At 38.3% G+C, this 14,329-nt stretch overlaps 1 protein-coding gene across 1 annotated transcript; it reads right to left on the reverse strand.

Moving 5' to 3' along the window:
• Nucleotides 1-4,690: 4,690 nt before the first annotated feature.
• Nucleotides 4,691-13,741, reverse strand: chmp6b (charged multivesicular body protein 6b). Its single transcript, XM_051939843.1, has 9 exons — nt 13,132-13,741; nt 12,750-12,998; nt 12,094-12,203; nt 11,156-11,243; nt 10,998-11,084; nt 8,836-8,901; nt 8,502-8,582; nt 8,341-8,413; nt 4,691-7,560 (listed from the first exon to the last, which is right to left on the reverse strand). The coding sequence occupies exons 2-9, from the start codon at nt 12,810-12,812 to the stop codon at nt 7,511-7,513; spliced, it is 618 nt and encodes a 205-aa protein (XP_051795803.1). The 5' UTR covers nt 12,813-12,998; nt 13,132-13,741; the 3' UTR covers nt 4,691-7,510.
• Nucleotides 13,742-14,329: the final 588 nt, after the last annotated feature.

Consider the following 14,329-nt stretch of genomic DNA (forward strand, 5'->3'; position numbering starts at 1 on the left):
AAGTGAAAACAAAAATACTCAAAGCTCAAACATTCGGAGTGAAAGACTGAAGGAGCTCAGACTTAAGATTTGTTCGACAAAAGTTAACACAAAAAGCTTGACAGAGCTCAATTTACATGTGTGGAATCTCTTCGGTTCACATTTAGAGGTGTAGACTAGATATTTGAAACTCAAATCGTGAAATTTAAGACTTATGACTTGACTGCCTAAAGGAACAGTTTGGCATTTTAACACGAATGCTGCCTTTGACTTACTGTGTATTGGGACATACTGGCACACAAAAGATGATATAGTATTGGATTGCACCCAAAATATGAAGTTAGATCCATGCAGTAGCTTTTTAGCTTTGCATGAAGGCTGGAAACAAGTTGAAACAGCTAGCCTAGCAATCTTGTAAGTGGCTACACCCAGCTAAGACATACTGTAGTTTGACACATACAGTAAACCTTCATAAAATCACAATTTGCCACCTTAAACTGGTCTTAAATGGTGAATTTTAGCGGTACTTCCACAAACTGCGGTTCCTCAAATGTCCACTTGAGGCTGCCTGCAAAAGTGAGTCAATCTCCATGGACCTCAATGTTAAAATGTCCAAATTTACAGCAGGAACAAACATGTTTGCAGCCTGGTATGACAAACGGTTTTGGTCTCTATTGGTAATTTTCCCATTCATGACAACAGTACAGGGGGTCAATTTTGCAAAATATACCCATTTAAATTGTATCCTTGCTTTGTTTTTGATGAGCTAGGAGTTAGAAGGCATCAGGAACTACCAAGATGGTGGTGACCAAACAATATCATACACCAGAAAAACATTTAGTACACCCCCTGTCAAATGTTTTAGGACACTGTCTCATTCAAATAAAGTAGAACCTGTCCTACAACATTTGACAGGGGGTGTATTTCATCATATGGATGTGATCAGAGCAGGACTCTGATCATACATGTAAAGTTTCAGGCAGATTGGAGCATGTTCAGGGCATTTACACAGCATTTGAAATTTCATGGCAAAGGATCAAAATTCCAGAGGCCGTCACGGACACGCCCTTTGACTTTGGAAAAAGATTTTTATAACTTTGGATCATTAAGGCCTCCTGTATGTACTGGCCGAATTTGAGGTGAATTGGAGTTTCCCCCTAGGAGGAATTTGCTCTAGAAAAAAGAAAAATGGGCAAAATCTGACATTCAACGCAAAATAGCTCACTTCCTGTTGGGTTTGGAATGTGGCTGTCACTGACTTTTTTGTTCAGCCTGATGTGCTGCATATCTGTACCAAATCTGGTAGATACACCCCCTGTTAAAAGTTGTAGAACAGGTTCTACTTTATTGGAAAGAGAAAGTGTCCTAAAACCTTTGACAGTGCGTGTATGTCCCAGTGCACAAGATGTTAAATGTATGCCAAAAATACGAGGATGTCCTACCACTATTTGACCTACAATCCTCCAGTTACCTCAAATATGTCTCGCATGAGTACAAACAAGTTTGATTTCACACAACAGACTGCGATGATTAAAGTTCAAGACATAATATTATGTTGTCGAACATCTTTAGACGCACTGTTCGGGTGCAGATAGATTCTGTCACCTCTTGGTAAAAGTTGCTTGAAAGTTGGGTTGAGACATATTATTTGGACAAATTCCTCTCAGTATTAGATAGTAGGAGATGAATGGATTTAAACAAGTCCAGCTGGGAAGAGTCAAGTAATCAGTGATTAACATTGATAATAATAACTTCATTTACATAGCACCTTTTAGTGCTTTACAGACAGGGCAAAAAGAATACTCAGGAAGACCACTGAACAGAAGGATGGTAAGTTCAAATAGAAGCTAAACAGTTAAAAGATTTTAAAAAATAAATAAATCAACATAGAAACATCAACGTAACCCCCAAATGTGCCAGTTAATTAAAGAAAATAGAAGGTAAAACCATAAAGACGAGGTTAGAAATAACAGTAAAATAATAAGCTGAGTTTACTTATACTTACTATCCTTTTGGACACGAGAACTGGCGGGAATTTGCTTAAAGTGGCACAAGACTTGACTTGGACCTGCCATTTAAAGATCAACTCCACTGAAAATGAAGTTCTTTCACCTTGTTACCATGTTCATATGATGTTTTTTATATTTTGGGAGTCATATCATGAGCATTTATACTTTTAAAATGTAGACGAACGCCAATGACAGTCTTAAAAACAGAGATTTAGGTTTTTGGGGTTCTATACGCAACAAATCTGAGGAACCAACCCTGTCAGCTTGTAACGTTTGACTTTCTGTATTGTTATTTTACTACAGAATTGGTTTCTGGTTCCAGTATATATATAGCTGAATTACCCCGATATTACAAGTTGTCATTGTGGAGTAGTTTTAGAGTGTGAGTGGAGACAGAAACGAGGACTGCGTAGATCCACACACTTACATCTGAGCCATTTAGAGGCATTTTCATGGACGTAACTTTCTAAAAATGTAACTTTGATCCACACAGATGAGATTTTAGAGATTACATCAACAACCGGAGATAGGCTTAAGTGTATTCGTTCCACAGTGGGGGTGTCAACAGGTAGGCAAGGCCGACCGTGAGGCAGGATTGGGTGGGCAGGACGTTTACACACCTACATACCTGAAGCATCTATTCAGCAGCGTTCGATCTCAGCCCTTCACGTCCAGCCTACTCACCATCGTCCTTTTTCTCCCTCTCCTCTCTACTGCCTCAGATCCACGTCTGTGATTCATCGGGTTCCTGTCTGTGCGTCGCCCACTCCCACACAGCGGCAGCAAATAGGCTTGTAGTGCAGTCAGCTGCAGAGTGGAGCGAGTCCATTCAGAAAGGAGGGCAGCGCTGTGGAGTGAATTCAAGACAATTCAGGCTATTTCAGGCCCCAAAATGCCGGAATGTCAGAGCCCAGGCTTTGTTCAGAGAAACTAATTTGAGGTTATGGGTAGAAATATTTAATGTCTGGCTTTTATTCTGACGTTACAGAAGCTTTTATCGCCTTTACAGCAATGGAAAATCAAGGTCAAAGTGTTATTAGAGTGTTTGCTTTAATGGGTGAAAAAAAAACTAGCATTTACAGATGACCAAAGGTATGTGGACACTCGAGAACTGTTGGGATTGTACTTTTATTTTGCTCCTGTTCGAGATTCATGAATAGATTTGAAACGTGATGGAACATTACTACATATAAAAAGTAGGGATCGACCGATATGGGTTTTTCAAGGCCGATACCAATTATTGACCATTGAGAAAGGCAGATAACCGATATCTGGAAACAAAAAATTTTATTTTTTAGCAGCATGTGATAGCAGAGAACCTGTCATTCATAACTACACTTTTCATTAATAAGGGTGACTATAACTGAAGATGTTAAATAGAAACAGGAGTGGTTACATTAGGACACTATAGACTGTCTCTTCTCTACTGTCTTAAATTTGCACTGCTTTATCATTTTTAATTCCCACTAAGGTCTAAATCTCATTATACTGTCATTCTTACTCATTTTTTACCACTTTCTGTTTCAGGTTTCAGCATCTTTGGCTGCTTTCTCATTTAGCTGCTAGCTGTTAGCATAGAATTAGCCGCCGTGAAAGTAGCGGCCGGTTTGTGTTTAGTTTTTGTTGCTCGAGACACATTTCTGAGACCACAGACTGATATGTAATTTACCAATAATCAGTCAATGAAATATAGATACCAGCAAGTGGAGAAATGCCAAATATAGGTTGAAATAATCAATCAGTCGATCCCTAATCGAAAGACTTTCTGACAAGGAGAGCAGCATAAATTAGCACAACTATTGACACAGATTAATTTCTGGGTCAGACATGATGCATAACACTGTTTTTTCACCCACTAAGGTCCAAGTCTTAAAGCTTTATTATTGTTTTCCAGACTCTGCTTTGTTTGTAGCTGCCTTTAACCAAGCCACTAGCATCACCTTAGCCACTGTTAGAGTAGCTAACATCCTGGTTTGTGATTCTTGTTCAGTTTTTGCTGCTTTGGAGACATTTCTAAGATCAGAGTGATGACAGACAGAGAGAGGAGGCTGCATCAGAACTTAATTTATCAATAGTCAATTAAAATGTCAATAATTAGAAAAATGACAAATATTGGTGGCGACAATCAGTCAGGCCACTAATCAAAAGACTGTCTATCAAGGAGAATGTCATAAATTACCAAAACTATTGACACAATAGTTCCATTTCTGGTCAGACATGCTGCAAAACATATTTCCAATATTGCAGGTTTTGCAATTAGCCAGTTGTAATGTTTAAAGTTCAGTTTTGTACAATGCGTATTCCAAAACTACAGGTACAATCTGTAGCTATGATAACCTCAACTCTCCCGATTTTAAGGTTTTGGCACCAGATGTTGACCACATCTGCAGAGCCACACACAGAAAAGAGCTTTTGTGAGATTCAACGTTGATTTTTGGGTGATTAAAGTGCACCTTGGTCGAAAGTAAAAGGCACAGTTCATCTGAAAGGTGCTTGTTTTTAACATCAAACTGAGAAAAGTTAAAGAAACATTTCTTCAAGCTGCTAACTTCGTGCCCAGTGATCCTAAAACTGGAAACACAAACTGTTTCCAAAAACTAAGAGGCCTCAAGTGGAGCTAGACTTCTGTTTGTCTTCTGCTGCCACCTTGTGTTCAACCATGAAATCGTAACATTTGAATGAAGAGCTGCAGTGAAACAGAAGACAATAAAAAAAAAACACTTTTATTGTAAAAAGAATATACAGAGAGAGATATAGAGGTACGACTTCCACGTGGAGGCGAGCGGTTTGCTGCCTGACAGCGTTAGTCATCGTGTTTTCTGTCTGCCAGATTAACTGATTTACAGATTAGTTAGATGGATCTTCAGAGATGCTTAAGCTGTACAGATGTAGGCCACCGTTGTTGACGCGGTTTAACACGTATCTATAAAAGCGACTCTGAGCGTTGACGTGAGCAGTAAAATAATTACGGCGTGAATAATACTGCCGGGTAAAGATCCACATTCTGTCAAGTTCTTACGTGGAGGAGATTACCAGCTGTTGTCTGGGCTGCAGAGGTAAAGCCCACGGACGAAATGATTAGCCCTTTCTGCAATGACACTGAACTAATCCACAAGGGGAGCACAGAATTAGATTAGCTAAGCTGCTCGAAAAGGGGTCAGACAGAGACGAATATTTCGTGAAAGTGACGCAAAGTGTTTTCTGTAGTTTGGGAAGAGTTCCAGCGAGGGGCAGGTAAGGGCAACACGGATGGAGATAAGGCCTGGAGTGTGAGACAATAAGACTTTACAGAGCATAATAGTAATAATAATTCTACAAAAAAAAAGGTCAGTTCACCCAAGTTACAAGAAAAATATGCAGCTAGTTTTATCTGATTGTGAAATCCAGCTCAAGTCATTCTTTTAAAAACAAGTTTTTGTTGCAGATTTTTTATTTTTAAGAGGCAGAAATAGATCTTTAGTGAAAGTTATACCTTAAATAGACGTATTCTGGCATTGCAAAGACAGAAGGCACCACCATTCAACCAAAACAAACATGTACAATGCAAAAACGTTCCCTTTTGGTTTCAGATTTTTTCCTTAATATTGACATAGAAGCTGCAGCAAACATTAAAAAGCCATTTCAGTTGGATTCAGGCATGCAGAAAGCAGTTCTAAGTAAGGCTTTGTGCTGATTTCTAAGTCTTCTGGTTAGAAAAGCTGCTATTGAGATAGTTCAATCTAATTTTTAAAGTCCTTGAGCGTCACAAATGAAATCCCGTTCATGTCTTGCATTCAGGTGGAAGCAGAAATTCAGAGATTATATCTGAAACCTTGATAAAAAAAACTACAATAAGCACCTTGCAGTTGTATTTCCCCGCCTGTCTACAGTATGTCCGTTAAGACTCATAACACTAAGTGTGGCTGTGTTTGCTGGAATTCAGATTTAAAACACAAAACTTAAAACTTCAAGATATTCGTCTTCTGCAGCATTCTGGTTTTCAGCTGGTCAAAGGTCTTCTTTCATTCAGGAACTTCGTCAATTTCTTCATTTCTGCAACAAACTTCAAACCGACTGCCTCGAGTGCAAACTTGATTTTAAGGAAAAGAAAAAAGTCATGATCGAGGACAAACAGAGAGCTGAAGATGTCCAAAAAAGGATGAGCTCATTTTAACCGCAGCTGTGGCCTCCTTCTTCGCAAAGTTTCTACTATACTCGAGGAAAGAAACCGCAAAACTGAACTACAGAATTAAGTCTCATTAGTTAACATCCTCACCGAACCAGTAACAGCTGACTTTACCCAACCAAATGTGAAATATAGTCACAGTCACTCCTTCTGATTCAGAGTTTTGTTGCCAAGTCACAACCAAAAGTGTCCAAAAATCAAAAAAAGTTGAATTTTAAATGAGGTGTAAAAAGTCGTTACTATATTATTTCATCTTATTGATCACCTCCCAAAAATAAAACGGTTGCTGGAGGATGTCACGGGTACTGGTTGCCTTGGTAACCACGTCAAAGAGTGAAACTAGCTACGCTTCACTTCAACAATGACACCGTATCCTTACAGAGTTTCTTCTTTCTTCAAGTTCACACATAACACAGTTTACGGATAAAACATTACGTACGAGTTCCGATCGTGTTTTTTCAGTTTGTTTGTTTTTTTAAATGTTGTTGCATTTGAAATGCTAGGAACCAACATTGTGGACATTGTTTCCATGTGGAGGATGCTTGCTGGACTCAGTATCAATTCTATTCTTAGCTTGAATTGGTAGACGCCTCATTTTCATCACCTCAAAGTTGAGATTAGTTTAACTTTTTGTCCACCAAAGATCTGCAGTCGCCACATTGCTGCTGGTTTCTTACTATGTGCGCACCCTGTTTAGACATCTGAGCTAAATTTGATCATAATTAGTGTATTAAATTCCTGTTTTATGGTGAATTACGGCTGTAAGTGTGGTTTGTGAGGACATAGTTACCTTTGAATGCTAAAATGTAATCAGCTATTGTTCACATTTAAGTGAATTTTTGCATCAAATTTCAAGAAATTCAGGAGATTGACACAAAGAGGTAACCTAAAAACACAATATCATCAGCATAAAGGAATAAATAAACCAGAATACAACCAGATAAAACCAGCTGCAGGTAAATAGGTAAGCATGTCTTTTTGTATTTTTGGTTGAACTGACCCTTCAAAGGCTGACAAACCAAAGATAACCTGATAAATCAAAAAGCAGCCATGCAGTTAGAATAAGATGATTTAGTGGTAATCAGATGGAGGTTAGGCACAATGATCTGATCTCACAGGTCTTTGTGGTTCCAGTCGGCGTTTCTGCAGGACGCCGCGGTGAACCGGACCGGACCGGCTTCACGTGAGGACAAACAGCCGCTGGATGGGATGGAGGAAGCCGCCGACGTGGCCGCCGACGCTGTTCCGCCTCATCGGAGAACAAGAACGAACTCTCCAGCTAAATGTTTGTGTGGTTTGTTGGATTGTGAAGGACTTCAGCAGCCGGCGAGTCGTCGAGAGGAGGTCGGTGACGGCTCTAGGCAGCGAGCATCTCTCGCTCCGGCTTCTTCCTCGGACGTTCCCGCTCTGAAGAGACGGATTCACCGAGTTACAGAAGGTAGACGAGGATGGAGATGTGCTTTAAAACCACTTCTTCAATGCATGAAACTCATTGTACGGAAGTTAAATTCCACCTTAAATCATCAGGTTCCTTCCGTTCAACCATCTCCGATGAAACTTTTTTTCTCATTAACTGGATATTTAAAATGCTCTCTGAAATCTTAGCTTCATATTTCAAATATTTTAGCAGATTTTTGTTTCTAAAAACTGCCATTTTTAGCAGGTTTTTTCACACAAGTTTGAGGCTGTTTGAGCAACAATATCTGAAGAACTATTAAAGATAAAAACCTGAAAGTTTCATTGTTATTTCTCATCATGTCATTGATTTAAAATGTCCAATATTAGACAAATAGACAGAAGAATAACCTCTGATTATAGATGCGTTGTAATAGGAAAAAAATCCCATCTTTGAGCATTTCATATTAAAAGCATTTCATATTAAAATCCTTCAAAATGTTTTGTTTTATTGTGATGTGGTTCAGAAAACAAAACTAGTTGACTTCTGTATTATCAGTTGTTTTTCCAAATGTGTGCAGAGACTTTACATGTACAATTCCATACATTTTAAAAAACAGAAAGGAATGCTGACAAGATGAAGAACCTTCTGCAGGATGGTTGTTAAAAAGACCCACCAGCATTCAAACATAAGAGCTGAAAACACTGAAAGTATCTGACTGAGGTTTGTCTTTTTTCTGCGGAGGTTTCAGGTGTTTTGAATCCGAGTTAAGACGAATAAAAACCACAAACCTGGCTTCTCCTCTGCAGCTTCTGGGACTTCTGGCAGTTTGTCTGCAGGAACCTCAGGAAGCTCCACGTCTCCCTGAGAGGTTTCAGAGGAAACGGATCAGAATGAAGATGGATTTATGTACGTCTGATCTGATAAAACCAGACATCCTGATGTGGCTAACCTGAGTTATGGCCTCCAGCTCAGCCAGAACAGCATCTTCATCCTCCTGCGATAAGGAGCCGGCCAACATCTCGTCTATTTGCTGCAGAAACACAACAAGCTCAGAGTCAACGTCAACGTTTAGACATTAGCAGCAACTTGATTCAGTCCCAGACACTTCAGAAACTGAAATCTGATTCCAAAACTGATGAATTTAGCTCTAGAAATTCCCCAAAAATTGTGATAAACTCTTCACTTTTACCGTCTCAACATAAGTTTGCAGACAGTACCCCAATAAAATGCAGATTAAGCAAACAAATAACCCTGTATGCTCCTGATAATAACGCTGGACTCACCCTTTGGTACTCGATGGCGTCTTGGGTTTCATCCATGATCCGTTCTACCTCCTCCACAGACATCACCTGAAGGAGATGAGAGGGTCATTTCATGTGAAAACACACAACTTCCAGAAAAGTGGTTGCTGCACCATTGACAATTTTCTCAGGGTTTTATGTGCTGAAAGATAGTTACAATAGAACTTTCCATGCAAAATTATAGGTCTCTATCTCTACTAGTTCCAAAGTTATGACCTCTTCAAATTTCTGGAATTTGGACTTAAACCCACCCCCTAAATCCTCGCCTAGGATTTTGCACTATTTAACTGCTTATTTCTCAGCTTCTAGACATTGTTGATGGCTGAAATTTGGCAGACAAGCTCACAGCAACCACCTGACATCACAGGTAGCCTCCTAGCTACTCTCTACAGACCACAGGAGCCTTCTAAAGATGCTAAAAATTAAGAAAAACACACTCACAAGTAGGTTTTAGGGGTCTAAAATTACTAGAAATGTTAGAAATGTTGACCCAAGGACCACTCTGTCCTATTCTAAACAAAACTGTATGATAACTTGCAAAGTTGGAGGCTTCTGGGGCATCATATAGAAAGATATGAGCTGCTGAAGTATGAAAAAAATGACCCAAGTCAAAAACATCCCATAAATTAAAACCATACTAGGGCTGAGACGATTCCTCGAGTCATTAGAGTAATTTGATTACTACAATTGTCTAAATGGAGCCTTCATTTATTCCACTACATACTAGACTCTGGGTCACTAACTGGATCTAGACTTCATCCTGTATGGACTTATAACCAATAAACTATGAGGGGATTTTAAGTTTGCCGGGATGCTTCTATTTTAACCGAAGCAGCTTTTCTAGTGTTTATCAGATCAGAGGCTGAACTATGAAGACAGTCAGACTTTCTTTGTGAGTCGACAGAAACTAAAACCTCAGTCAGAGTTAACACGTTTGAAGGTGGTTTTCTACTTTCTTTAACTCAGACTTTCTGCTTCAAACTCGTCACACAAACAGGAGGTTTAACGATCATTTGACTCGTTTTCCACAAAATTAACCGAACATGTTTGTGTCTTTTTGAGTCATTTTGCATCTTTGTGTTATTTTAGTCATCTTTTGAGTCTTTTTGTCATTTTTTTACTCTGTTTTAGTATTCTTTGTGTCCTTTCTTTAGTTATTTAAGCATCCCTTTGTAGTATTTTGCTTTAGTTATTATCCCCCGCCTCCACGAAGTGGAAAAGGGGGATATAGGTTTGACCTCCGTCCGTCCGTCCGTCCGACATGAAGGGGACAGCTTTTCTCGGAAACTATTACAGCTAGGATTACGAAATTTAGTGTGTAGCTTCACACCATGGACACCTTGATCAAGTTCGAAAATGAGACCTGTGCGATAATATTTAACAGAGTTATGGCCCTTGATCACTATTTTGGATATAGACGCATAGACATCACACGTGGCGGGGGATATTGATGACCATGTCATCTTGTTTAAGCATGTTTTTGTGTCTTTTCTTTAGTTATTTAAGCATCCCTTTGTAGTATTTTGTTTTAGTTATTTAAGCATGTTTTTGTGTCCTTTCTTTAGTTATTTTACATTGCTTTGTCATGTTTGTGTTATTTAAGCATCCCTTTGTCTTTTTGTGTCATTTTTTTAATTACTTAAGCGACCTTTTGCGTCTCTTCCTCTTTTTTTTAGATATTTAAGCATCCCTTTGTGTCTTTTTTTTAGCTATTTAAGCATATTTTTTATGTCATATTCTGTAGTTTTTTTTTTGCATTGTTTTGTCATTTTTGTGTTATTTAAGCATCCCTTTGTGTTTTTTGTGTCATTTTTTAATTATACAAGCATCCTTTTGTGTCTTTTTGTCCTTTTTATAGTTTTTAAAGCATCCCCTTGTGTCTTTTTGTGTCATTTTTTAATTTGAGCATTCTTCTGTGTCTTGTACTATATATGTCTAATACATCACAGATGTCGACCTGTGTTCCACCAGGACGGTTATTTCTGTCGCACAGCGCGTTCACTTCCTCTTATGATGCTGTAATGCCAAGCGCTGATTACCTGATTAATTGCCGTAATACTTGGTTACTGAAATAATCGATACCTGCAGCCCTAAACATTCCACAGGTTTGACACATTAAAAAAACAGAAAACTCCGTCTCCTACCTCGTGCATCTTCTTCAGACATTCGTTTCCGACTTTGAGCCCGTCGATGACTTTCCTTTCAATCTGAGCGAACTCCAGATCTTGAACCTGAAACCAGACGATGCGTTAGTTTCATTGCAAACTGAGCGTTACCTCTTCTCTGTTGTCCTTTCCCTCACCATTCGTTCCAGGTTGCTGATCTGGTTCTCCGTCTTGTCCAGGAGCTGGTCTTGGTAGCGTTTCTTCTTCAGCAGCAGGAGTGCTTTGCTGTTTCAGAAAAATAAAAATCACTCTGATATTCAAAGTTGAACTAAGAAAAGTAGAAGGAAGGAAAATCCATTGCCTCAAAAACAGGAAATAGTGTAGGAGAAAAACGCATTTGAATTGAAGTTTGAGTTCACGGTGAAACAATAAGAACGAAAGAGAAAATAAAAGCAGTATTTATAGTATGCACAAGTGGGTGCGAAAATATATTTAATTTTTATGGTAGCCATTAAGCAAGTAGTTTTATTTTTTGCACTTAAACTGGATGATTGAAAATGTTCAATTGTCTCATTTGATCCAGGTGTATGAGGGTGTGTGATTATGCTTTTCCCACCTTTTTCTCTTATTTTGGTAAAATTTTCTGAACGACAACCATTTGTGTAAAGGGTATCTTTGTTGCATGCAAGTCCTAGTAAACAGCTCAGTTTTATGAACTGTGGAGTTTTTCTTCGACGTGGATCACCAACAGAGGAATTGTCATAAATCAGAATATGTGATTATTAGCTGAAATGTTTTGGGCATTTTTGATGCCTCATTCTGAGGCAGTAAAATTAATCCAAACATCACAGCTGTTTAATCTAGATTAGATTTTTAAGTTTTACTGCAATATATAAATCAAATTAAACCATCTTTGATTATTTTTATTGGCTAAAACATTTGCACATGGAAACAATCGCCCATTTATAATCAACTAATAATGATTTTAGGTTTTAGATGTTGTCAAATCCAGACTATTCTGTGTCTGCTGCTGTCATTCTACAAAGAGAATGCACGCAGATCTTCTTGTGTGAAGATCTTGTCTCATCATACATGAATTCTCCTTTTTGTTTGGTTTGTTTTTTTAAATACTCACTCTTTCTTGCCATCCTTCAGCAGTTGCTTGGCTAAAAGCCGTTCCTTCTCCAGCTGCAGGTTGATCCTCTTCTGGTACTGCCTCAGCTTATCTCTCTGCTGCTTCAGTTGCTGCCCAAAAAAACCCCACAATTCATACTCAGGTAGACATCAGGCGAAATTATGAATCCTGCAGCTTTGTGTTGTTCTGTATTTAGATACTGTAGCTAAAATCTGAAATAAATAGTAGTTAAAAGTTATTTTACTAAAATATCAAAATCAGACTTACGTTAGGCTCCTCAGGTAACATCCGCAAACAAATAAGTGAGCAACGTTTTATCACAATTGTTCAATTTTAGATGTTTTTCTGGCTTTCCACAGCTCTATATTGATTGTTTTTAATGTAGACTTGTGTACGATTAAGTTATTTTCTCAAAACACTCACGCCGAATTAAAGAGAACTTCCTAAAGAATGTAAACAATATTGGTTGTGGTTGATAAAAACATCTGTACGCGACTCCTGACATGCAAAAATGCTTAAATTAGCGGAATTCTTGTCTGAGTTCGGCGCGGCTAACTCTGCTGACGGGACAGAACGGCAATGCTAACGATGCTAACACCAACAGTTGGGTTAGCATGCTAACGCTAGCTAGCTGGCTAGCTAACCGTGCTACTCACCAGAACAGCTTTGTCTTGTTCCGTCACTCGGGTCTGTTTCTTTTTCCCAAACAGATTTCCCATCCTGACACAGCATGCCAGCTACGCTCCGCAGCCGGAAGAGGGACGTGAAACTATGTTCGACGTGAAACTGTTTTCAGGAGGAAGACTTTGGCAGCTTCTCCGCCATTATTTGTGTAGTCATCTGTGTCCACACCCACATCAGGAAGGACGGAGGCCGGGCGGGGAAAAGCGTTTCTGTAATAAACACTAAAAACGTCCAAATAAAGATAGTCTACGAGATTATTTTGATGGAAACAAATGAAATTACACCTGTTGCGAGCGATGAAGCGAGAAATCCAATCACAGCACAAACTAATGTGGTAAAATCGCGGTGATTTACCGTCATCGAGCGGCCACTCTCTGGAACTGCAGCCACCCTTTAATTAAGCGAGCGTTAATGCAGCTATTGCAGCAATCTCTACATCCGGTACCTATTTCAAAATACGATACATAAAATGACTCGATTAGAAACGAAAAAAATCAGTAAACTATTAAGTTCTTCTTATTAATTGCAGGGAATCACATTCATTAATTGAGCTCACAGCTTACAGTCAATTCATTTATTATGTCTGTAAAATTATCCACACATTCTTACGCCCTTTGCACATTCTGTCACTCTTGGACATTCCTTAGATTTATTTTCTGTATTAGATTTTAGATTTTTAAAATCAGTATTCCATGTTGTATTATTGTTTACCTCTTTATTGAATATCCATGCTGTTGCTGTAGCTACTTAACTTCCCTCCAGGGATTAATAAAGTCGTCCAAGTCTGATTTGTATTAACAAGTGTTATATAATAGAAATATCTCAGAAATGTTGCAGATTTGTCTTCCTATTTTTTTTAATATATTTCCTTTTTAATACAACATGATTTTAGAAGTCGTCAGTACAACAACCCAAATCCAGTGTTGTGGTTGTTGGACTAAGCAAGCAAGAAACACACTATTCTGCAGCTATAGTTACAGCACAATATATTTGCTTCAATTTTCTCGACTAATTTAGTACTTTTTGGTCTATAAACTATCAGAAAATGGGTGAAAAGTTCAGTGTTGGTAAAGACGAAAAGAAACTAAAGTAATGTTCCATTTTAGCAGCGACAATCAGAGAATTTCTTGGACATTGGATATTATTTTAATACCCTGCAACTAATCGATTTATTGTTGCATCTCTAACATAATGATTGGTAGGTAGGTTGTTTAAATTATCCAGAGGGAAATTCAAGAAACCGGGATCATATTAAACATACAGAAAATACAGAAATCTGAAATAAGAGCAGAGCACAAGAGATATAAAGATATGAAAAAATATACAGGAACAATAATGTACAAAGTAAGAACAATAATGGGAATACTTTACCATAACCACCCTCAGTTAATAGTAAATAAATAGTTAACTAACCTGGAATGCATGTGTAACTGTCTCAGACAAGTTCATGTAAATGAGTTTATAAATGTATTGTTTTTTATACTATTTAATATTAAATATTGTTCAGAGTACAAAATGTGATTAAAGGGTATAAATAGTGTTAAAATGTTTT

This window comes from Acanthochromis polyacanthus, chromosome 19 (genome assembly GCF_021347895.1).
Source record: "Acanthochromis polyacanthus isolate Apoly-LR-REF ecotype Palm Island chromosome 19, KAUST_Apoly_ChrSc, whole genome shotgun sequence".
Lineage (NCBI taxonomy): Eukaryota > Metazoa > Chordata > Actinopteri > Pomacentridae > Acanthochromis > Acanthochromis polyacanthus.